The sequence below is a fragment of the Pristiophorus japonicus genome, chromosome 9 (assembly GCF_044704955.1).
Source record: "Pristiophorus japonicus isolate sPriJap1 chromosome 9, sPriJap1.hap1, whole genome shotgun sequence".
NCBI classification, from domain to species: Eukaryota; Metazoa; Chordata; class Chondrichthyes; family Pristiophoridae; genus Pristiophorus; species Pristiophorus japonicus.
Genome location: NC_091985.1, coordinates 41,541,106 through 41,565,194, shown reverse-complemented (window position 1 = coordinate 41,565,194; position 24,089 = coordinate 41,541,106). Strand labels below are relative to the sequence as shown.

General features: G+C 42.4%; 1 protein-coding gene across 1 annotated transcript in view; it reads right to left on the bottom strand.

Annotated features, from left to right (window-relative positions):
• The window catches only part of fmn2b (formin 2b), a 596,705-nt gene that overhangs the window by 52,128 nt on the left and 520,488 nt on the right, over window positions 1–24,089 (bottom strand). Inside the window, exon 18 of the mRNA XM_070890955.1 lies at window positions 19,461–19,610. Within this exon, the coding sequence (XP_070747056.1) occupies window positions 19,461–19,610 (150 nt within the window). The remainder of the gene's footprint in view (window positions 1–19,460; window positions 19,611–24,089) is intronic.

The window sequence follows — 24,089 nt, the reverse complement described above, 5'->3', positions numbered from 1 at the left end:
GGGCATTGGTGAGGCCACACCTGGAGTATTGTGTACAGTTTTGGTCTCCTAACCTGAGGAAGGACATTCTTGCTATTGAGGGAGTGCAGCGAAGGTTCACCAGACTGATTCCCGGGATGGCGGGACTGACCTATCAAGAAAGACTGGATCAACTGGGCTTGTATTCACTGGAGTTCAGAAGAATGAGAGGGGACCTCATAGAAACATTTAAAATTCTGACAGGGTTAGACAGGTTAGATGCAGGAAGAATGTTCCCAATGTTGGGGAAGTCCAGAACCAGAGGTCACAGTCTAAGGATAAGGGGTAAGCCATTTAGGACCGAGATGCGGAGGAACTTCTTCCCAGAGAATTCCACAGGTTCACCCAGAGAGTGGTGAACCTGTGGAATTCTCTACCACAGAAAGTTGTTGAGGCCAATTCACTAAATATATTCAAAAAGGAGTTAGATGAGGTCCTTACTACTAGGGGGATCAAGGGGTATGGCGAGAAAGCAGGAATGGGGTACTGAAGTTGAATGTTCAGCCATGAACTCATTGAATGGCGGTGCAGGCTAGAAGGACCGAATGGCCTACTCCTGCACCTATTTTCTATGTTTCTATTCCACTGTTAGTTCCAATTAGTCCAATACCTGGGTACATATGTCAAACAAATAATCAATAGAACATAACAGTCTTCTGCTGATTGAAAAATGCACAACCTTCATATAGTGAGTGTTTACTTCTTCTGTTTTGTGAATTATTAGGGGGCTGGATTCGCCGCCTCTTGGCTGGGTAAGCAGTGGGGCAGGACTGCAACTTGCCACTGTAAAAGGTGACCAAAGATTTTTTTTTTAAAACGGGGGGGGGGGGGGGGGGGGGGTGGCGAAAGAGAGAAAAGAGGCCATGCAGAGAATGAGCCCTCGAGTTTGTGTTTAGGGCTTGTATGGAGGGACAGGAGGTCACTATTAGTCCCCGACCTTCACGAGATCACTTAGGCAGCTTACCTAAGTGCCGACTGCAACCCTTCTCCTGGTGGTTCCTGTGGCAAGTGAGGAAGGGGTGGTCAGGGTGGGAACATGGTGATCGGCTTCACCAGTCGATTTTGCTCTGTTCTCTTGCTACACCCCTCAGATTTCGGGTGGAATAGCAGAGGAAAATCCAGCACCTTGGGTTCTGTCTAATTCTTTGTTACTTTGACAAAGCCCTGGATGGTAGGGGGCCAAAATTCAGGCGCACCAATGATTTCTTACCTGGTTTTTCCACCTGGAGTGATGAAGCGGACTTTGGATCGATTTTAGACACTTTAAAATTTTTGGGATGTCGGACCGGATGTCAGTCATAATGGGGACAGAAGTGCGGCGATAAGTCATGTTGAGGGGTGGAAGTTTGGGACGGGATCGAGTCTCCGCCGCGCTCACTCAGCAGTGGAGACATCACAGCGCGTGTGTGTCACCACGTTCTCTCCCCTCTGTTAAAGGGGAGAGAATCGAGGATTTTATAGCTTCGCCCATTGGGCCACCAGGGAGGGTTTCCACTGGGCCAGCAGCCTGGCACCCAAGAGGAGCAATCGGGAAATCGGACGGCAAAAATAACAACATGGCAGCCGTGGCAGTGGGCCCTCCCCTTGAAGGGCCGCCACGCTGCACACAAGCAGGAGAAGGCGCACGAACAGAAAAAGCTGTCGGGGGCACCATCCAGCGGCTCATGGATTTTTTTACCTAAATTTTGGGCGGATTAAAATATAGTTGCGGGATAGTGGCAGTGGGCGCTTTGATGGTGTGCTTGCGCCAGTTGGCAGCAGCGGGGCGGAAGTGGAGGCAGGCCGAAAAATCCCTGAGCTGAATTTGGGTCGGGGCTGCCAATGGACTGCAACGCGGCAGCCACTTGATTCCGCCGCAAGGCCGTCACACAACGACAGAAACGAGTCTTATATGGACCCTGAATTTCGGCCCCTCGGTGTGCTAATTAGGAAATGTCACGTCAAGACTTATTCATTCTGAAGCTGCAAACTATTGCGTCACTAGTGCCAAATCAGCCAGATGCCAAAACGTGTCACATGATGCATGTTTTCAGGTCCAGTACTGTTGTAGTAAACGACACCATCGTTTGATTCTTTTTCTTCTAACCCATGCTGCTTCGAATTCACAATTGCATTCGTCAAGCCTAGCAAATGGCAATATGGAAACAAGTAGGTCTGAACTATGTACTTTAAAAAAAAATGTGCAGAATACACGAGAAATGGGAGTAAAGCTTCATCAGTGGTTTTGTTTTCATTATTTTCCACTAAAAATACAGATTAAATTACTGCTTATAATTCATTCAGAGATAACAGCTGCTCTCAAGATTCTGTTTTGACAGAGCCATTAATCAACATCATATTCCAAGATGCAATCTTGATTTTGCTAGATGTCATTTGAAATGGATAGAGAACAAAAATGACAACCATGGTATATATCTCTTTCACAATTACAACCCCTCACTATTGTGTTTCACAAATCATGTGCTAATCCCATCACTATCGGTGTTTATGTTGAGAAGAAACATATAAAGCACGTTTCCTTGAGACAATCCCTCTGCTTTTCTTTAATTCATCTCATTGTCAGTGAAGAAAATCCCAATTAATTGGGTTTTGACTAAAGAGGAATTTCCCTCTCCCCGCCGCCTCCCAACATGATGATCAGCAAACCTTACATCCCTCACCTCTGAATCAGGTGTTATGGGTTCAAGTCCCACTCCAGGAACTTGAGCACATAAATCTAAGCTGACACTGCAGTGCAGTGCAGTGCAGTGCTGAGGGAGTGCACAGGTGCCGTCGTCCGGATGAGACGTTAAACCGAAGCCCCGACTGCTTTCTCAGGTGGATGTAAAAGATCCCATGGCACTATTTCAAAGAGGAGCAGGGGAGTTATCCCTGGTGTTATGGCCAATATTTATCTTTGTATCAGCATAACAAAAACAGATTATCTGGTCATTAGCACATTGCTATTTGCTGTGTGCAAGTTGGCTACCGCGTTTCCCACATTACAACAGTGACTACACTCCAAAAGTACTTAATTTGCTGTGAAGCGCTTTGAGCCATTCAGTGGTCATGAAAGGCTCGATATAAATCCATGTCTTTCTTTTATCTATTATTGTTTAAAAATACAAAATCTTCCCTTGTTCTCTCATTAATTTATTTTGCTAGGTACAAGAAAGAAAATTGATAAAACAGCAGAATTACCCTATAAAGCCTCTGGACACTCTGTAGAATGTTTAGTTCCACTAAATTATTGTACTTATTTTCAGAAAACACTCACTCCCCACCTCCCAACAGGTAGATCAAAAAAAATGAAGCATTAATTATTTGGTTTAGGTCAACAGGCTACAGTTTTCTTTGTGGAATTGCGATCGAGTTGAAAAAGTATCAGAATTAAACCCTTTGAGTCAATGTGGGCCATTTACTACTTGTGTTTTTTTTTAAGAATGACCTCTGCACTCCGCGTAGCAGCTCAAAAACCACTCCCAGTCCCTTTTTCCCCCCTCATCTTTGTTACAAACCTAAGGCAGCTATTGCGTGGCCATGTTTTGGGTGGACATTAATGTATAAATTTATGTGCAACTCAGCAGTCAGGTCTGGTGATCTGACTCTTGAGTACATAAGAGTTGCGAGATTATGTCCAATAGAAATACTGGAAGCTCTTGGAAATCGCACCATATGCAGTGCAGCTCTGGTCCTGTGAAAAGCCATATTTTAAAAAGTCTCAAAGCTGTCCAGTGGATCTGCTGGAAATTTTTGAATAAATGTTGAGAACCAACATTCGCGCTGACCCTCTGAAAATTAAAAATGAACCATCTGGGAGTGGAGCTCTGCGCACATGTAGTGTTGATTAGTTGCTGATTTCAGTGTGATCTGCAGCTGGGAATATAACTTGGATTCACCAACTATGAATAGCAGGGATGCGATTGAAGACTAGTTGTTGGAGTATAATGGTAGTTTAAGAGAGTATCGTTTCAGGCTCATATAGTACCATGTTCTGTTTATCAAACCTTTGAAGAAGCTATTTGGATTGCTCAAGGAGACATACGCATGGGTTTTCCACCCACCTTCCTGATGCTGCCATGACCAGAGTCCATTTCCCTGGTTTGGGAGTCGTTAGCTGGTCATGGCAGGCTACTCCTCAGCAAACAGAAGCCCGACCGTGGACTGGAGGAGACAACAGCCCCACTAAAGAGGAAGAGGAGCTTTGAAGACTAAAACAACTGTCTCTCCGCGGCCAAGACCGAGGTCTTCAGCAGGTAAGTGCTGGGATTGAAATGGAGAGGGAGGAGGCTCCTGCAAGGCTCACCATCCATCATCAGGGGCCTTCCTGCTGCTATCCCAGAGGCTTCAACAGAAAGTCCCAGAGAGCGTCCGGAAAGTCCGCTGGCAACCCGAGGCCCTGTGGGCATTTGCACATAGTGAATGGGTAAGGCGAGGCTGTCGGTGGTCCCTAGCAAGAGCAGAGAAGAGAAAGTGAGGTTGGAATGAGAAGGCAGTGATAGGCCATCTTGCCCAATTCTCTCTCGTTATCTGGCTTGATTTGTGGCAGAAAAGCATTGGAAAATCTAGCCTGTGGTCACCAATAACTCAAAATTGAACGACAGTCAGTTACAGGTTGAGTTTTACTTTTGATTCAGTAAAATTCAGAGCACTTTGTTTTTTTTTTTAAAAAAGAGTTCACTTTTTCTTTTTACATTAAAAACGATAGTCATGAAGCTACTAATGTATTCCTCAGCCAAAAATAAAGCTAGTTAAGCGTCACAATAGCATTCAAAATTATTGTATGCCCTCTGGCACAAACAAAATAATTTAGTTTCTCAAATTAAAGCCAATTATGCTGCCAAAATATAGCTTAAACCTCATAAATTAGTCATCACATTTTTCATAATTAAGTGTGAGCACTTTAAACCTCAACATTCCATGACCCAAGGTATTTTTAAATTGGCAAAAATTATAAAATATTCGAACTCACGTCCTTTGCTGCCTCAATTGCAACATTAATCATGTACCTGTTTATCTAGAACTAGGAGTTCAACCAAACTTCAATTCTTTCCCCTTGGATGATAGCCACCCAACCCAGTCATTGTCCAGTAAATGTCATGTGCCTTATTTGGTCTTACTACTGTTTGAGTGTTCTGAAGCGATAGTAGCCACATCTCCTTCATAATTTTTGTATAATCTTACAATCCATAATTCTAGGAGCATTGAATAAGAAACATTCTTAAGCAACTCTTTATATTGTGCTATCAAAGACCACTGTATAAAAGGAAGTGGTCAGAATGAACTTACTCAGTCAAGTTCACTGAATTCTGGACAAATCACACCCAATTTAAAATGAGAATAATTGAAAGTCTGGAAGAAGAGCTTGAACTCTTTGCAAGGGCAACATACTGGAGTAAATAGCTTTCAATTGCAACAACAGTTTGTATTTATATAGCGCGGCGAGAGGAGCGGACCTAGGATAAAATGGCGAGACCAGCGGTGCAATAAAGAGATGCACATTAGGAACTACTGTTGCCTAAAAATGTATAAGACTGATATGAGTGCTGTGTTTAAATTGTTGTTTTGAACTGGAGATGAGAATGAGAGTCTGCTTAGAATGAGAGAAATGCCAATTATCTGTGGTTTTCAAGTTAAACCTTCAGTTTGTTTATGTACCTTAAGACAATTTGGATGGAAAGGCTTAGAATCGAAGGATGTTTGTAGCAATTAGTGTAAACACAGGCATTTTGCTGTCGTAAAGACTGGTTGAGGTGACAAAGTTCTGGTTTGGGTCTCATAGTTCAAACGACTAGGCTTTGTATTGAGGGAACAGGGACATGATAGATAAAATGTTTTCCACAGGAAGAAACCCTGGGTTAGTATAAAGAGAGATGAAAGGAATTCTACAGAAAAGCGACTTCGATAAGGTACAATGATATGTGACCAAAATTGTGAGACATCTTTAAGGCGGGTTCTTGAAGCAAGAAATGAGACAAAGAACTAGAAGTCTTATTGGATATCAAGTTTTAGGGGAACCTTTATAGGTCAAAAGGTCTCAGCAATATTCAGTTTCAGGCCCACCCCTAAAAATAGGTTAAACATGACCTCCTGGAAGCTTGTAGTTACAGATGGGAGAGAGAGAAGGAGACACGCAGACGGAAGAAACAGAGAAAGAGAAGGAGGTTCACAGGCGGAAGAGAGTGAAGGAAGCCTTAGACGATAGGAAGAACAGAATTGCTCAGGTGTCAATCTTCTGTCCAATCGGATCGATTCCAACTATTGTTACGGTCGTATGTTTTTACTGTATAACTAATGTGTTACATTCCATCTTAAATTCTGATTAAACACAATTATCCACCATATTGGTTTGCACACAAAACTGATTACGGCTATTTCTGGTCACTTTAAATAAAGAGGCAATTTCTAACAGGCAGTTTGAGCAGGCAGCGCAGTGGCGGCAGAACCTTTGACGATATTCCAAAAACAAGGAGTGACATCACAGGACATCAGGTAGGTGATTGGTTATTTATTAAATAAGGCTAGACTGAGATATGGCAGAGCAGGTTGCATGTCTGGACTACAGTATGTGGGAGTTTGTGGACAGCGAGACTGTCCCAAGCAAACACATCTGCAGGAGATGTCTCCATCTCGAATCTCTCCGGCTCAGAGTCATTGAGCTGGAGTGCAAGTTGGAGACACTCCGACACATAAGGGAAGGGAAAGAATTTCTGGACAATTTTATCCAGAATACAGTCACACCCCAGAGGAAAGCACAAGTTCAGGAAAGGGCGGGTCTAACTGTTAGGGAGCCGGGTAGTGGGGATTTAGGAGAAGTTGAGAAGGGGGTCCCCTGCAGACACTGTTCCTGTCCAACAGGTACAATGTACTCGCCACCTGTGAGGACAAGGAAAAAGACTGCAGGGAGGACAGCCACAATGCAGACCAAGGCACCGTAAGCTTAGAAGACTGTCCAAGGGGGGAAAAAGCAGAATAGAAATGTGGTAGAGATAGGGGATGCTATAATTAGGGGGGAGTGTCTTCTGCAGCCAAGAATGAGAATCCTGAAGGGTGTATTGCCTACCCAGTGCCAGGGTAAGAGATATTTCACAGCGGCTAGAGAGGAACTTGGAAATGGATGGGGTAAATCCAGTTGTCGTGGTCCATATTGGAACAAATGATATAAGTAGGAACAGGGGGAAAGTCCCGCTGAATGAGTATCAGGAGTTAGACTCTAAATTAAAAAGCAGGAGCTCAAGGGTAATAATGTCTGGATTATTACATGAGCCACATGCAAATTGGCATTGAAGTAGACAGATCTAGAAAATTAACACATGGCGAAGGGCATAGGAGAAACAGGAATTCCTTTCCATGGGACACTGGCACCAGTTCTGGGACAGGAAGGAGCTGTACCAATGTGATGAGCTCAACCTAAACTGGGATGGGACCAGTGTCATCGCAGAAAGGGTAAATAGGGAGGTGGCAAAGGCCTTAAACTAGTAAGATGGGGGGGATCTACAAAAAACATAACCAGCCTAAATATAAACAAAACAGGAAAAGAGAGCATAGGAAAGAATAAAGTAAGGGAGGACATTGATGGCAAGAGAATAAATAGAGTTATAGAACAAGAGTCTAAAAAGATGGGTCAACAAAAAGCGAGAGGAAATCCTATTACAAATGAGTTAAACTGTCTGTACAGCAATGCATAGTGTCCGTAATAAAACAGGGGAGCTGGAGGCAATCATGCATTGTGAGGAACCAGACACAGTAGGGATTACTGAGACATGGCTACAGAAAGATCAGGACTGAGAATTAAACATTGCAGGGTATAACATATTTTAAAAAGATAGAGGGAGAAAGGGGAGGGAGAGTAGCTGTACTTATTAGGGATAACATAATGGCAGTAGAAAAAAGTGACACAGCAATCAAGACAAAAATAGAATCCATATGGCTAGAGATAAAAGATAATAAAGGATCAATCACACTAATAGGCGTAGTATATAGACCACCTCATAGTGAAAGGGAGATGGAGGAATAAATATGCAGACAAATTAGGGAAATGAGTAAAAAACATAGAATAATAATAATGGGGGATTTCAACGACTCCGATATTAATTGGACAGAAAAGATACGTAAAGGGGATAAGGGAATGGAGTTCCTACAATGTATACAGGACTCCTTTCCAACCCAATATGTAAAAAAGCCCAACAGGAAGGATTTTCTATTGGATCTAGTAATGGGAAATGAACCAGAGCAGATAAGAGAAGTAAAAGTAGGGGAACATCTAGGCAATAGTGATCTTAATATAATACGCGTTAAGATGATAAGCCTGACGAAAACCAGGTTAATAGATTGCACAAAAGTTGATTTTGAGGGGCTGAGAACAGAACTTGAGAAAATAAAATGGGTAACAATATTGGCAAACTACAATGTAGAACAGCAACGGGAATAATTTAAAATGGTGTTCAACAGAGTGCAGGAAAAATATATTCTGCTAAAAGGAAAGAACAAATTAAACACTAATGAGACTCCATGGATGAATAAAGCCATGAGGGAACAACTGAGAGTAAGGAAAGAGGCATACATTAAGTACATAGGCAGCAGGGGAGTGCAGGATAAGGGAGAGTACAAAGAGCTTAATGGAGAAGTCAAAAAAAATTAGGAAGGCAAGGAGGAACTATGAAATTAGATTGTCAATGAACATAAAACAAAACAGTAAAATATTTTATAGGCACATCAATAAAAAAAGACAGTAGGGATAGAAATTGGGCCATTAAGGGATAGACAGGATAATATCACGGGTAACGATAGAGAGATGGCAGAAATATTAAATAATTATTTAGCTTCAGTATTTATCAGGGAGCTAGATCAGGTGGACATGACATTGAATGATGAGATACTAATGAGTACATTTAAATTAAAAAAGACGCTATATTAAATAAACTAATCAGACTCCAAGGATAAAACCCCTGGTCCAGATGGATTACCATCCTGGCATTTTAAAAGAATCTTGGGAAGAGATAGCAGAGGCATTACTACACAAATTTAATAATTCAGTGTAGTGCCAGAGGACTGGCAGATAGCTAATGTAATACCTATATTTAAGGGGGATAGAACATGTCCAAGGAATTATAAACCAGTCAGCTTAACATCGGTGGTAGGAAAAATAATAGAATTCCTACTAAGAGAGAAAATAGAACACCTAGAAACCAAAAAATATAATTAATAATCAGCATGGATTTCAAAAAGGATAGTCTTGGTTGACCAACCTTATTAAATTTTTTGAAGAGGTAACAAAGAGAATATTGCAGATGAAATTTATCAAGATTTTCAAAAGGTCTTCAATAAGGTACCCCATAATAGACTGATGAACAAGGTCAGAGAATGCAGAGTCAGGGGACAAATAGCAGAATGGATTGCTAGCCAGCTTCAAGACAGAAAGCAGAGAGTAGGAGCAAAGGGTAGCTATTCACAATGGCAGAAGGTGGTTAGTGTTGTTCCACAAGGATGAATGCTGCGACTACTGCCGTTTACAATTTATATTAACGATTTAGACTTTGGAATCAAAAAAAATAATTTCTAAATTTTCAGATAAAATGGGGAGTGGGCAGGGGGTGGGGGGGGGGGGGGAAGTGTCAATACTGAGGAGGACTGCAACAAATTACAGGAGGACATTAATAAACTGCAGAATGGGCATATAATTGGCAAATGAAGTTCAACACAGCTAAATGTGAAGGATTATATTTGGGTAGGAAGAATAGGGAGGTCACTTATTACTTGGAGGGTGCGAGTCTAGGTGGGGTAGAGGAACAAAGGGATATACAAAATAAACAAATCACAAAGTTGCGACAGGTTAGCAAGGCCTAAAAAAAAGCAAACCAAGAACTAGAGTTTATTTCTAGAGGCATAGAATTGAAACGTAGGGAAGTTATGCTAAACCTGTATCGTACCTTGGTGAGTCCACACTTACAGTACTGTGCACAGTTCTGGTCGCCATATTATAAAAAAGATAAAGAGGCACTGGAGAGGGTGCAGAGAAGATTTACAAGAATGGTACCAGAAATGCGAGGGTATACAGGAAAGGATGAACAGGCTGTGTCTCTTTTCTCTTGAAATAAGGCTGAGGGGTGACCTAATAGAGGTCTTTAAAATTATGAAAGGTTTTGATAGAGTGGATACAGAGATAATGTTTCCACTTGCATGCAAGAGCATAACTAGAGGCCATCAATAAAAGATAGTCACCAAGAAATCCAATAGGGAATTCAGAAGAAACTTCTTTACCCAGAGAGTGGTGAGAATGTGGAACTCGCTACCACAGGGAGTGGTTGAAGCAAATAGTATAGATGCATTTAAGGGAAGGCTGGACAAGCATGAGGGAGAAGTGAATAGAGGGTTATGGTGAGAGATTTAGATGAGGAAAGACGGGAAAAGGCTCAAGTGTAGCATGGACTTGTTGGGCCGAATGGTCCGTTTCTGTGCTGTACATCCAATGTAATCTTTAACATAGTAAAACATTCCAAGGCACTTCGCAGGAGCATCATCAGACAAAATCTGACACCGAGCCATTAAGGAGATATTAGGACTGGTGACCAAAATCTTGGACAAAGAGGTAGGTTTTAAGGAGCATCTTAAAGGAGGAAAGAGAGATAGAGAGGCAGAGGGAATTCCATGGCGGGGCGAAGGAAATCAGGCTAGAATTGGAGGAACTCAAGATTTCTCGGAGGGTTGTATGGCTATAGGGAGGGGCGAAGCCATGGAAGGATTTGGATACAAGGATGATAATTTTTAATTTGAGGCATTGCTGGACAAGGAGCTAATGTAGTTCAACAAGCACGAGTGTGATGGGTGAATGGGAGTTGGTGCGAGTTAGGATACAGGAAGCAGAGATTGGGAGGGTTTACAGAGGGTGGAAGATGGGAGGCCAGCCAAGAGAGTATTGGAATGGTCAGTATGGAGGCAACAATAGCATGGATGAAGGTTTCAGCAGCAGATGGGCTGAGGCAGCTGTGGATTCAGGCGATATTAGAGGTGGAAGTAGGCGGTCTTGGCGGTGGAGAGGATATATATATGGACAGGATACATGCAGAAGAAACAAAGTTGAGCAGGTATGGCACTGGGCAAGGTACAAAGTCAACACAGGAGCCTCAAGCAACATTGTAATAATGGTGGTTCAAAGCAAATGATTAAAGTAGACAAGTCGTCCCTGGTTAGCAGTGCCAACTTGCTGATAAGCTCATACTGTGTGGAGATTTAAAGAGCTGCAATAGTACAGCCCAGTAAGTAAGACATTTAAATTTGCTTTCAGTAAGGGAAAAAAAAAAATCACATTTACTACTTTCTCCACCTTCCCCCCCCCCTAAGGGGGAAGAAAAATTGCTTTCGATCATTGGTCTTTATCTAATTTTTACTTGGCTTTGCAAGGCCAGAATTATTACATTTTTAACAATTTAAGTTATTGAAATAATTGGTTGACTGACGTAAATTAACGACATAATGAATGTCATGCGACTTATACTAATGCCATGATTCTGAATTCTGCTATTTCTTTCTTTTTGATCAACACAGTTGGTGCCAGTAATTATGTGGTCTGAATTGCAAACACAACTAGGTCAATCAGAATAGAAAAATGGGGAATTTGTCCAAGAATTCGGTTGCATGCTTTAATTTCTAAAATGCTAGCAAGGCAAACTTTACATTGTGCAATTTTTCATTTAATAAGAGGAATTTCCATTTAAAGGAGCTGATTTATTCTCCGGTATGTTAGACAGAGGCATAAAATGTAATATTTTAAATTGTGGATAGAAACTGGAGTGCTAACATTTCCGAATAGTTCGACTGCATTTAATAAAAATGTAATTTTACGGCTGCACGAAAAGATGCAGTTCGAGTGGATCATCTTGAAAGCTTGCTGCACGAGTACAAATAAAGCATGCTTGAGCTCTTTTCAAACGAGGATCCAGAAAGCATTTTAACCCTTTAATTAATTGTACTCATTTTTAAAAAAATGCACAAATCAATATAGGAAGCGCAGACACCTGAAAGGCCGTTTATGATGAACTGAGTGTCCACACAGGGGGCCAATTACGATCAATATTTATGTAATGACCAGGCCATAAGTATATACGTACATTTGAGTATCTTTGACCTACTTTTTTGGACACACATAGATTCTAATGTGGCCCAGATGTATTTTCCATTTTACAGCATGGTAACGCTTTTGTTTGCAGTGTAGTGACTGTGTACGAGAGTAACTGGAGGAACTTCTGCCTGGTTTCCGCAATGTGACAACTGCTGTTTGGTAGTGACTGCAGAAATATTATTGCAGCATAATGAAGAGATACTCTGTGACCAACTGGACTGCAAGCTGAGAGGACAGTTAGTTCCATTTGTTTGATATTGGATTTCATCCACAGGTCCAAATGTAGCTTTAAATATAGTGCTGGCAAAAATCATATCCAAATAGTCTAGAGACGTAGATTTGGTCTAACTACATGCATATGCTAATTGTAATGTTAAGCACATCTCTCATAATTTCTTTCCTCTGTAGCCATAATTTTTCTTAATTAAAAAACCTGGAATTTTTGGCTGCAGTGCTAAGTAAAATAAAACTGCCATTGTAGTCCTCAAACAGCAAATGAGAGCCATTCTTCTTAGGCATTCGATTGAACGAAAGTCCATTCTTTCCTTAGGCTGCAACAAACAGTACGACAGCAGAGTCATTTCAAAATGGCCTCGGCTTGGCACCAAAGCCAAAGTTGTTGTGTAAATCCAGAGTCAGAGCCCAACCTGTCTCCGGGGGTGAAGTGGTATGAGAGAGTTTGCAAAAACAGGAAGCCACTTCCAAATCTACATGTTTGAAAAACATGATAAGGTCACGTCGTAACAAGTCCCAGTTTGTTCCCGACTTGGATAACAATAAAATATTCTGCATACAAACAATTCTAGTTACAAGGCAGCTTTCTCAGGTAGGACTCGCATAATAAGATATCTTACCGCAACATAAACTTGTCTATAAGATGAGAATTTTAGGTTACTGTTTGGGTTTGGAAATAGGGAGTTTAGCCCAACTCCCCCCTACCAAATGTGAGTCATTGAGGGAGGTGGGATTGGAGCTCGCTCGGAGGAAGTGTCTTCTGATGGTTGGCCCCGCTCCTGTCCGTTCTGGACTTTCTGGTCTTCTACTTTTCTACCCACCCCATCTTCTTCTAATGTATCCGTGCACAGAGCTCGCGGTGCGTCAAACAGTCACCACACATTGAAATCACATTTTCTGCTCTCGAGTGACAATTATTGGTGGGGAGGTTTCCTAGAATGCGAGAGAATAGATTTTAATATTCCACATACTGTTATATGTAGCAAGCGCCATGGGACATTTTGCTAAGTTAAAGGCATTCTATAAATGCAAGTTGCTGTCGTAACGATGTACAAGTGGAAAGTGAGGGGACTGGGAGCCAGATAGAGGGGACTAGGAAACCAGGACTGGAGAAGTATTATTGCATGGTTCCTGAAAATCTCATTGCAAAATTAGCCAACTATTTAAAGATGCAAAATAAAAATTCTCTGGTGGATTGCAATTGGAGTTGTCTTTCCAACATTAAACAATGCATCCTTCTAGCATTCTCAAACAGGAATAATCAAAATAAAACAAATCTAATACTGTGCAGAATTCTTTTTGAAATATCTTCCTGTTTGGAAGTTCTTTGGCTGGAAAGTGTGTGCATTGGCGTGGTGTTGTTCTCACACACAAGCATACACAATAATCCAGTGGTTACGTTGGTGCACTAACAGAATATGCTACAAATTGCCAAGAGTTGTGCTTGCGCCTGCAAGTCTCCACAGCGAGTTTCCAGCTCAGCAGGATAACAGGGAAATTTACCACATGGGTTGCCCACATGCCGAACAGACAACTGGAATAATATTGGGAAATGGTTGGGAATATGCCATCTGAACATTTCGTTCAATCCCTGAGGCAGAGGGGAGCGCTGAGAAGAATAAGTTGCAACAGGAACAAAAATTACACCACATATATTCTCCAACGTACACCTCAACAGCTTTCAGCAACTTACAAAACCGCCATTGCACTGAGGTAATGCAGCTCACATCAAACTCTTCTTCAAAAATAAAGTCATCGCGGAGAACATGTCCAAGTTAGTTTTTTTTTCTTTTATATTAAAAAGTGTTTCATATTATATTTTCTAGCAGTCTGATAGATAGTCTGCCAGGAACACTAATATATTCCAAGAGTGAAAAGCAGTGGGTGGAATCGGGAGGTGAGCAGAGGCGCTGCATTCTCCCACCTAGAGCTTTTATTACAAACAAATGTCAAAAAAACAAAGAAACCGCAGCTGTGGTCTTTGTGGTAATACAACATAACAATCCACCAGTGTTGAGTAATGTTCTCTGGCTTTGGTTAACAAAGCATCCTGACATGCAAGGATAGGTGGAAACTGAGCCCACTGTTTTCAAAATACTTCACAAAAAGTGTGAACTCCATAGCATGTGGTTCACAGCAGAAGAAAACACAGATCAATCATACAGACCTAAACAATGACACCAGAAAGGCATCCTTTTTTCCAAAACTATGCAGTTGTGTACTCGATATTTGTGTTAGAAGTTGAACAGGTAGATCCTTTGGTATTCCACAAATGTGCAGCAATCTTTAGTCCCTGTCATGTACGTGCCCTGTTTAGGTGGACAGCTTTCTAAAGACAATAGTCCCACTCTTCCAAACAAATTATTTTTCTGAAAGCATGTTCCATTTAGTATAATGTATAACAGGGTCATTTATCGGAGGTGTGGTATGGTGGGTGGAAACATGGCTTTGCAGCGTGTATTTCTAAAACTTTCCATTTAAGTTTCATCGCTCAGTAGAATTTTCAGTGAAATAGTTCCCAAAAATAATCTTTGAAGAATGAGAATATGCACTTCGGAATTTATATTCTATAATAGCCAAGAGAACGACTAGTACACATCCTGCTTCTGTGCTGTACATTCTACGTAATCCTTTTCTTTGAATAAAATGAGCATTACTCCTCTAGGGTTGCTACTAACGCACAAGGAAACAAAATTGTGGCAAAGCACCAGCTGCTCTACAGCATTAGCGATACAATAACCCAAACGAATAAAACAATATTGATGAAAGGTCATCGACCTGAAACGTTAACGGTTTCTCTTTCCACAGATGCTGCCTGACCTGCTGAATGTCTCCAGTAGTTTCAGTTTTTATTTCAAACGAAACAAAATGCCCACCACATCTCTCATCCCATTCCCTTTAAGTACTTGCATTAGGAAGATTGTAATAAGACAAGCTTCCTCAGGGTCTACAGAATATGCTGTTTGTGCCAATTACGTGGGATGGGTATCTGAAATATGCGCTGAATGGCATTTAGGTGGCATTTATTGTTTGGTAAGTGCACACTATCACCAACGGTAAGAGGGATTTTCGGTACCTGTGAAAATCACAGTAGGCACAAAGGAATGACTAAGTGGGACAAAAATCATGAAGGTAATCGAAAACTACTGGACCAGAATTTGCTGTAGCAGGGCATCTAATGGTGTCTGCTATTAGTTAGACATCCCCCTGCATCCTTCAGTTCAAAAAACCTTTTGCCCTCAAAGTTGCTGAAAGAGCAAGTTGATAGCGGTACAGCGAGGGAAATAGGGCGTCTGGAACCTGAATGAACAGGGCAGCCAACACAACCAACATTGGAAATAAATACAGGAAGGAATGAGAAGGAGGGTGAATTAAACTGGGTGAATACAATGTCAAATTCAGGTACAGAGATAAAAACTGAGTGGGAAAGAAAGATTGGATGAAGAGAGAGAACAGAGACAAAGAAAAAAATTAAATTTTGCATTCTAAAAAATCTTCCTGAAAAATTCAAAATCTCAAGGAATGAGATTCCACATTTGTAATAGTTAATTTTGGTGCCAGAGAGGTACACATTGACACTCATCGTGGCCCGTGTCCTAATACCCAAGTCCTGATCACCCGTCACCCCCGTGCTCGCTGACCTACATTGGCTTCCGGTTAAGCAACGCCTCGATTTCAAAATTCTCACCCCTTCCTATCTCTGTAATCTCCTCCAGCCCCACAATGCCCCCACCCCCGAGATGTCTGTGCTCCTGTAATTCTGCCCACCTGAGCATTCCTGATTACAATCACTCAACCATTGGTGGCTGAGCCTTCTGTTGCCTAGGCCCCAAGCTCTGGAACTCCCTGCCTAAAACCTTGCTTTCCTCCTTTAAGACGCTCCTTAAAACCTACCACTTTGACCAAGTTTTTGGTCACCTGCGCTAATTTCTACTTATGTGGCTCGGTGACAGCATTTTTATCGCATAACACTCTTGTGAAGTGCCTTGGGATGTTTCACTATGTTAAAGGCGCTATATAAATACAAGTTGTTGTTGTTAAAAAGGTACTTACATTTGTAATGACGAGACTTAACTTTCTGTGGTGAGTTTAGCGGGCAATTAATGGGCAAATACAGCAAGTTTGAAAAAGAAATGGGGAGGCTAAGAATGAGAATACGTTTTCGTGAAGCTGTCGGTGAAGGAAAACGGACAGCAACTTCTGGATATTCTTATTTAACGGTGCATCTGTTACTCACCTGAAGTTACCGTACCATTTACCAATAGTAACGGGGAGCACCATTAGCGTTGCTGTTATTTTGACAGCAAATTCTGGCCCATTATGTTTTTGTTCAAGTTGTTACACTATTTAAAAAGTTGAAGGCGACTCAATAAATGGAACCATCCAGTTCTGCATCTGTTACTATTGCCGACCCGAGATATTTGAAAGAATAAAATCCTGAAACGCTGATGCTCCACTGCCAGACACTATGATAACATCAGTGCTGTAGAACCCTGAGGCACCTCGTCAACAAATCTTAATATTCATCTTTCTGCCTTCTGCAATAAATAATCTCAACATTAAAGTGACAAACTAAAATTGAGCAATCATCAGTTGAATTTTTATTACTACTTATCAACTGAAACCACATGCTGCACTGAAAAGAGATGACTGAGGTAGGCCGATATCATTCACTCAAGACACCACCAATCACAGAAGGCATAAAAACATGTATTGAACATTAGCCAATCTATCTCTGATGGGAATCAGCTAATCAACACAGCTCTGCATTACAATCAATGAACTATATTTTTTTTAAATCGCTGCTTCATGGCTACTACTTTCCACCATAACTGGCCATGTATGCCACTTTGGGCAAGGAAAGTTGATGTGCAAATCAATATGAACTGCTGCAGCCATTTAAGATGATGATCTCCATTGAATTTGAGAATTGCTGACCAAATCTGGGTACGAGCGCTGCCAAATATGAGGAGCTAGTTGGTGAATAAAAAAGATGGTAGTGTCACATTAAAAAGTGCTCTGTGCTTACAGGTATCTGACCTAGTTATCCAATTTCCCAATTTGTTTTCCTGGCAGAATAGGGATTTCCCAAATTTAATCTAGATCTGTGCACAACAGAGTCGTCGGACAGGCTGAGCAAAGGAAAGTCAAAGTACAGAGGGACAGCAAGAATTGCATGGAACAGAAAAGAACTACTTGTGAAACACCACAGAAGTGCGTGCAAATGCAAGTGAGCGACTGCGCGCTTGTGTGTAAAAGAGGGAGGAAAGGAGAGGTGAAACCTGGAACTGGAAATACATTGCATAAGAACATAAGAACATAATTGCATGTGGATAAAGCCACTAAACCCAAAACGGAATCTCTACTATAGACTGGGATATAAAATCCAATAGTTAGAAGAGAGATGTGAACTGTCAAAGATGACAGGACCAGGATCTTTGTGTTTTGAGTTGCATTGGAAAATGGTGACATGATAGGTCCAAGTCAGCATGGATTTGTGAAAGGGAAATCATGCTTGACAAATCTTCTGGAATTTTTTGAGGATGTTTCCAGTAAAGTGGACAAAGGAGAACCAGTAGATGTGGTATATTTGGACTTTCAGAAGGCTTTCGACAAGGTCCCACACAAGAGATTAATGTGCAAAGTTAAAGCACATGGGATTGGGGGTAGTGTGCTGACGTGGATTGAGAACTGGTTGTTAGACAGGAAGCAAAGAGTAGGAGTAAACGGGTACTTTTCAGAATGGCAGGCAGTGACTAGTGGGGTGCCGCAAGGCTCTGTGCTGGGGCCCCAGCTGTTTACACTGTACATTAATGATTTAGACGAGGGGATTAAATGCAGTATCTCCAAATTTGCGGATGACACTAAGTTGGGTGGCAGTGTGAGCTGCGAGGAGGATGCTATTAGGCTGCAGAGTGACTTGGATAGGTTAGGTGAGTGGGCAAATACATGGCAGATGAAGTATAATGTGGATAAATGTGAGGTTATCCACTTTGGTGGTAAAAACAGAGAGACAGACTATTATCTGAATGGTGACAGATTAGGAAAAGGGAAGGTGCAACGAGACCTGGGTGTCATGGTACATCAGTCATTGAAGGTTAGCATGCAGGTACAGCAGGCGGTTAAGAAAGCAAATGGCATGTTGGCCTTCATAGTGAGGGGATTTGAATACAGGGGCAGGGAGGTGTTGCTACAGTTGTACAGGGCCTTTGTGAGGCCACACCTGGAGTATTGTGTACAGTTTTGGTCTCCTAACTTGAGGAAGGACATTCTTGCTATTGAGGGAGTGCAGCGAAGGTTCACCAGACTGATTCCCGGGATGGCGGGACTGACCTATCAAGAAAGACTGGATCAACTGGGCTTGTATTCACTGGAGTTCAGAAGAATGAGAGGGGACCTCATAGAAATGTTTAAAATTCTGACGGGTTTAGACAGGTTAGATGCAGGAAGAATGTTCCCAATGTTGGGGAAGTCCAGAGCCAGGGGTCACAGTCTGAGGATAAGGGGTAAGCCATTTAGGACCAAGATGAGGAGAAACTTTTTCATCCAGAGAGTGGTGAACCTGTGGAATTCTCTACCACAGAAAGTAGTTGAGGCCAATTCACTAAATATATTCAAAAGGGAGTTAGATGAAGTCCTTACTACTCGGGGGATCAAGGGTTATGGCGAGAAAGCAGGAAGGGGGTACTGAAGTTTCATGTTCAGCCATGAACTCATTGAATGGCGGTGCAGGCTAGAAGGACTGAATGGCCTGCTCCTGCACCTATTTTCTATGTTTCTATGTTTCATCCTCTTTCTCATAAAAGATAAAGATAGAATCCTAAAAAATTAGTCTGCAATCTCTTCATGGATCAAACCTACATTATATTTTTACTAGTCTTAAAAACGTTTACTCTTGATCAAGAACAAGCAACTGTACCAAGGGATTGGATGACTCACCAACTCATTTCCGCGCTCCTGAGCAAGGTGAAAATGGACATTGGGAGTGATTGCCACCATTCAGGCCTTTCTAATGGCAACAGATGATGCATCACGATGGTAACTTGGAAAATGTAAATCAATGTTACGATTTAGTAACAAAAGAAATATGGAAAATACTAAATGTACTTACTTTTCCTGTAGAATAACTTTGTTTTCCTTTTTCCAGTACTCTTTGAAGTCTGTACAAAACTCATGCCACAGGGTAAATAAATGATTTGGAGTGACTTCTTTGTCTCCTGACTTTGGCTTCATGCTAAAGTATGCTGCTGTTTCCAAGAAGCTGACAAAAGAAAATAATATAATCAAAATACAAACCTGAAAGACACTTTTAATCTTCTGCTATTAGTCAGCAACAATTAGCAATGAAGAGAATTGCACTGTTGACAAATATTTAGACAATTTTAAACTGATTTTAGTTCACAAGACCTTAGAGAACTCAAAACCAAAGTTCAGTGAATACTGATGCATATGATAGTTAGCATGATCACGTTCCTCTTGGCTTAAAAATTTGAAGTTATGTACTCCTCCATAGTCTTCTGGGTGCAAAAGGATACCTCAGAACTAATCCCTTTGAAACACAGAACTAAATAGATGGTTGCAGCACACCTTGTAATTGGGTTTCAGAGTCGAGAGGAAATGAGGAATGTCAAACATGTGACCCCATTTGTTTCCATTCTGAAACCAAATGGTACATCATTTACATCTGGCAGATAGGTTCCTGAGGCGCAAAACTGAAATGTTGCTTTCTGAACAATGCAGATCACCATGTACTTAGAGTTTTAGCCCCTACAATCTTACCTAGGGAGGGGAGAAAGAGGGGACAGCTGCTCAGTGCATTGGCCTCCTTTTCCATTAGCTCACGTTTCCCCTGAATCTTTTCTCATAATAGTTAGCATTCTACTCTTAAACCTCCATCACATTCTCAGCCTTTGTGTGTTACAAAATTGAGTCCATTACTTGCAGTGGTACATCTCGAGTACTTAACGTGATTTCACTCAGTCTGTAAGCGTGCTATGAAGGCAGGAAGGCACCTGGTGTCAGAATTCTCATTATTTTCCTCATCTAGTAATGAAACTCCAGAAGGTAGAAGGTCTCAACCACCTTCTTTCAGACAACCCTCATGGTCAAGAGGAGAAAGCACATATCTAGGATTCAAATTTAGGAGGATAAGGATGGTCATTAAAGAAGTACTATTTAAAGTCTCCATCATCATCATAGGCAGTCCCTCGGAATCGAGGAGGACTTGCTTCCACTCCCAAAGTGATTTCTTTGATGGCTGAACAGTCCGATACGAGAGCCACAAACCCTGTTACAGGTGGGACAGACATTTGTCGAGGGAAGGGGTCGGTGGGGCGGATTTGCCGCGCGCTCCTTCCGCTTCCTGCGCTTGGCCTCTTCACGCTCTTTGCGTTGAGACTCGAAGAGCTCAGCGCCCTCCCGAATGTACTTTCTCCACCTCGGGCAGTCTTCGGCCAGGGTCTCCCAGGTGTCAGTGGTGATGTCACACTTTACCAGGGAGGCTGTGAGGGTGCCCTTGTAATGTTTCCGCTGTCCTCCTTTGGCTCGTTTACCATGAAGGAGCTCCGCATTAAACATTTGCTTAGGGAGTCTCGTATCTGGCATGCGTACTATGTGGCCTGCCCAGCGAAGCTGATCGAGTGTGGTCAGCGCTTCAATACTGGGGATGTTAGCCTGGTCGAGGACACTGATATTGGTGCGCCTGTCCTCCCAGGAGATTTGCAGGATCTTGCGGAGACATCGTTGGTGATATATCTCCAGTGACTTGAGGTGCCTTCTATTCATTGTCCATGCCTCAGATCCATACAGGAGGGTGGGTATTACTGCAGCCCTGTAGACCATGAGCTAGGTGAGGGCCTGGTCTTCAAACACTCTTCCTCAGACGGCCGAAGGCTGCACTGGCACACTGGAGGCAATGCTGAATCTCTGTATCAATGCCTGCCTTTGTTGATAAGAGGCTCCCGAGATATGGGAAATGGTCCACGTTGTCCAGGGCCACGCCATGGATCTTGATGATTGGAGGGCAGTGCTGTGCGGCGGTGACAGGCTGATGGAGGACCTTTGTATTACGGATGTTAAGCGTAAGGCCTATGCTTTCATATGCCTCAGTGAATACACTGACTATATCCTGGAGTTCAGCCTCAGAATGTGCACAGACACAGGGGTCGTCCGCATACTGCAGCTCAACGACAGAGGTTGCGGTGATCTTGGACCTGGCCTGGAGGCGGCGTAGGTTAAACAGCTTCCCATTGGTTCTGTAGTTTAGTTCCACTCCAGCGGGGAGCTTGTTGATTGTGAGGTGGAGCATGGCGGCAAGGAAGATTGAGAAGAGGGTTGGAGCAATGACGCAGCCCTGTTTGACACCGGTTCAGATGTGGATTGGGTCTGTAATGGATCCGTTGGGGTAAGGATCACGGCCTGCATGTCATCGTGAAGCAGGCGAAGGATGTTGACAAACTTTTGGGGGCATCCGAAACGGAGGAGGACTCTCCATAGACCCTCACGGTTGACAGTGTCAAATGCCTTTGTAAAATCGAAAAAGGCCATGTATAAGGGCTGGTGCTGCTCTCTGCATTTTTCCTGCAACTGGGGCACTTAGAGACCTAGCTAAGAGAGCCCTATACAGCCAGTGCCTCACAGCCAATCTGGCGTGCCTTGATGACCCTGAGATGCTGATTGCCCATAGCGCTTGGTCTGCCCTCCAGGCCTCTATAACCAGTGCCTGTGAAGAGACACTTGGTCACTCAACCAGAAAACATCAGGACTGGTTTGCTGAAAATGATCAGGAGATCGAAGAACTAATGGATCTCAAGCACAGAGCATTTCTGAGCCTCAAGCAACAGCCCAACTCGGAAGTTGCAAAACAACATTACAGACGGCTCAAGGCTCAGGTCCAACAAAAAACCTGGGACCTAAAGAACAGGTGGTGGATGGAGAAAGCACAGGAGATACAACAACTAGCTGACAGCCATGATGTGCGAGGATTCTTCATTGCAGTCAAGACCACCTACAGTCAAAACTCCCAAGGCCCCACCCCACTCCACAGAACGGGGAAACACTTATCAAGGACACCGAGGCTGTCAGGGCCCGATGGAAGGAGCACTTTGAAGATCTCCTCAATCAAGACTTTGTCTTTGACTCGAGTGTTCTCGACTCCATCCCGCAGCATGCCACCCGCCACCAACTCAGTGAAACCCCAACGTTGCACGAGGAACAAGTCCGACTGCGGCAACTACAGGGGAATCTCCCTGCTATCAGCCACTGGGAAAGTTGTCGCTCGAGTTCTCCTCAATCGTCTTCTCCCTGTGGCCGAGGAGCTCCTCCCGGAATCAGAATGCGGATTTCGTCCCCTACAGGGCACAACAGACATGATCTTAAAGTCTCCAATTCTGGAGCACAAGATTATTCGAATCTTTTCCCGAAGCAAAATGATCCACCTCTGTATTGTTCTTTTTTTAGTATTATATCACTCCCTGATGGCATACCTACTTACCAGATTGTGCAATCAAATGGATTACCAGAACATAACAAACCTCAGGGATTCATTGATAAACTGGACAATTCTATTGTCCATCCATGGAAAGGCAGATCAACCTTTAACCAAAGCTGAATGTATTGTTAAATAAACAGACCGCTCAATGCTTATAATTGCTGTTTGCAATTAACATTTCGCTCAAGCAATTTTAAATTTATGGCGATAATGTAAACAGATCAACTGCCTGTTCTACATATCTCTAATTTTTTCTTTCCATTGACTTCAGTGAAAATCACAACAACATAAACACAAGTACTGGCAGGAGAGTTGGTAACCATAGGACAGAGATTCAAGATAATTGGCAAAAAGAGAGGGGAGATGAGATTTTTTTTTTAAATCTCCTGGACTAATTTCGATCCCCTGGATGGGTGAGAGAGGAATTTTCCCAAATTTTTTTCCCCCAATTGGCCCAAGTTTTTAATCTGGTTTTTGCCTCTCCCAGGAGATCACATGGCTCCAGTTGGGGTGGAATGGAGAATGTTTCAGTGCAAGGGGTGTCGCAGTTGTGTGGGGCGGACTGGTCGGGCTGGGTGCTCTTTATTTTCCCCCCATTGTTCATAGGTTTATATGTAACCTTTAGGGCTGCTGACTGAGGGCCACGCGGCTCTTTGTCGGCCGGCGCAGACACGATGAGCCGGAATGGCCTCTTTCTGCGCTGTAAACTTCTATGTTTCGATGTTTTTAAAACAGCAAATTGTTATGATCTGGAATGCACTGCCTGAAAGGGTGGTGAAAGCAAATTCAATAGTAACTTTTAAAAGGGAATTGAATATATACTTGAAAAGGTCAAATTTGCAGGGCAATGGGGAAAGAGTGGGGGATGGGACTAATTCGATAGTTCATTTAAAGAACTAGCGCAGGCACGAAGGGCTGAATGGCCTCCTTCTGTGCTGTAAGATTCTATTGAAATCCCTTGGGTTTCTGTTACAATATTAACCTGATTTTTTTTTTCCCCGACACACTTCTGAAGATGCTGATGAATACTGGTGTCACTTTTCAAGATTTTGTTGACTACTTAGCCACAGAAAGAGTTTGGAGCTCCTTTTAAATATTGAGTTTTCACATCAAAGTGCAATCACAAAATGTTTAAAAAGACACCATGATAATAGGTGGTTAATGAACTAAACTTTGCTGTTATTGTTTCCCCATAGACTATAAATAATAAGGAATTTCTTACCCTCTCTAAGCAATCAATAAATACCTAAC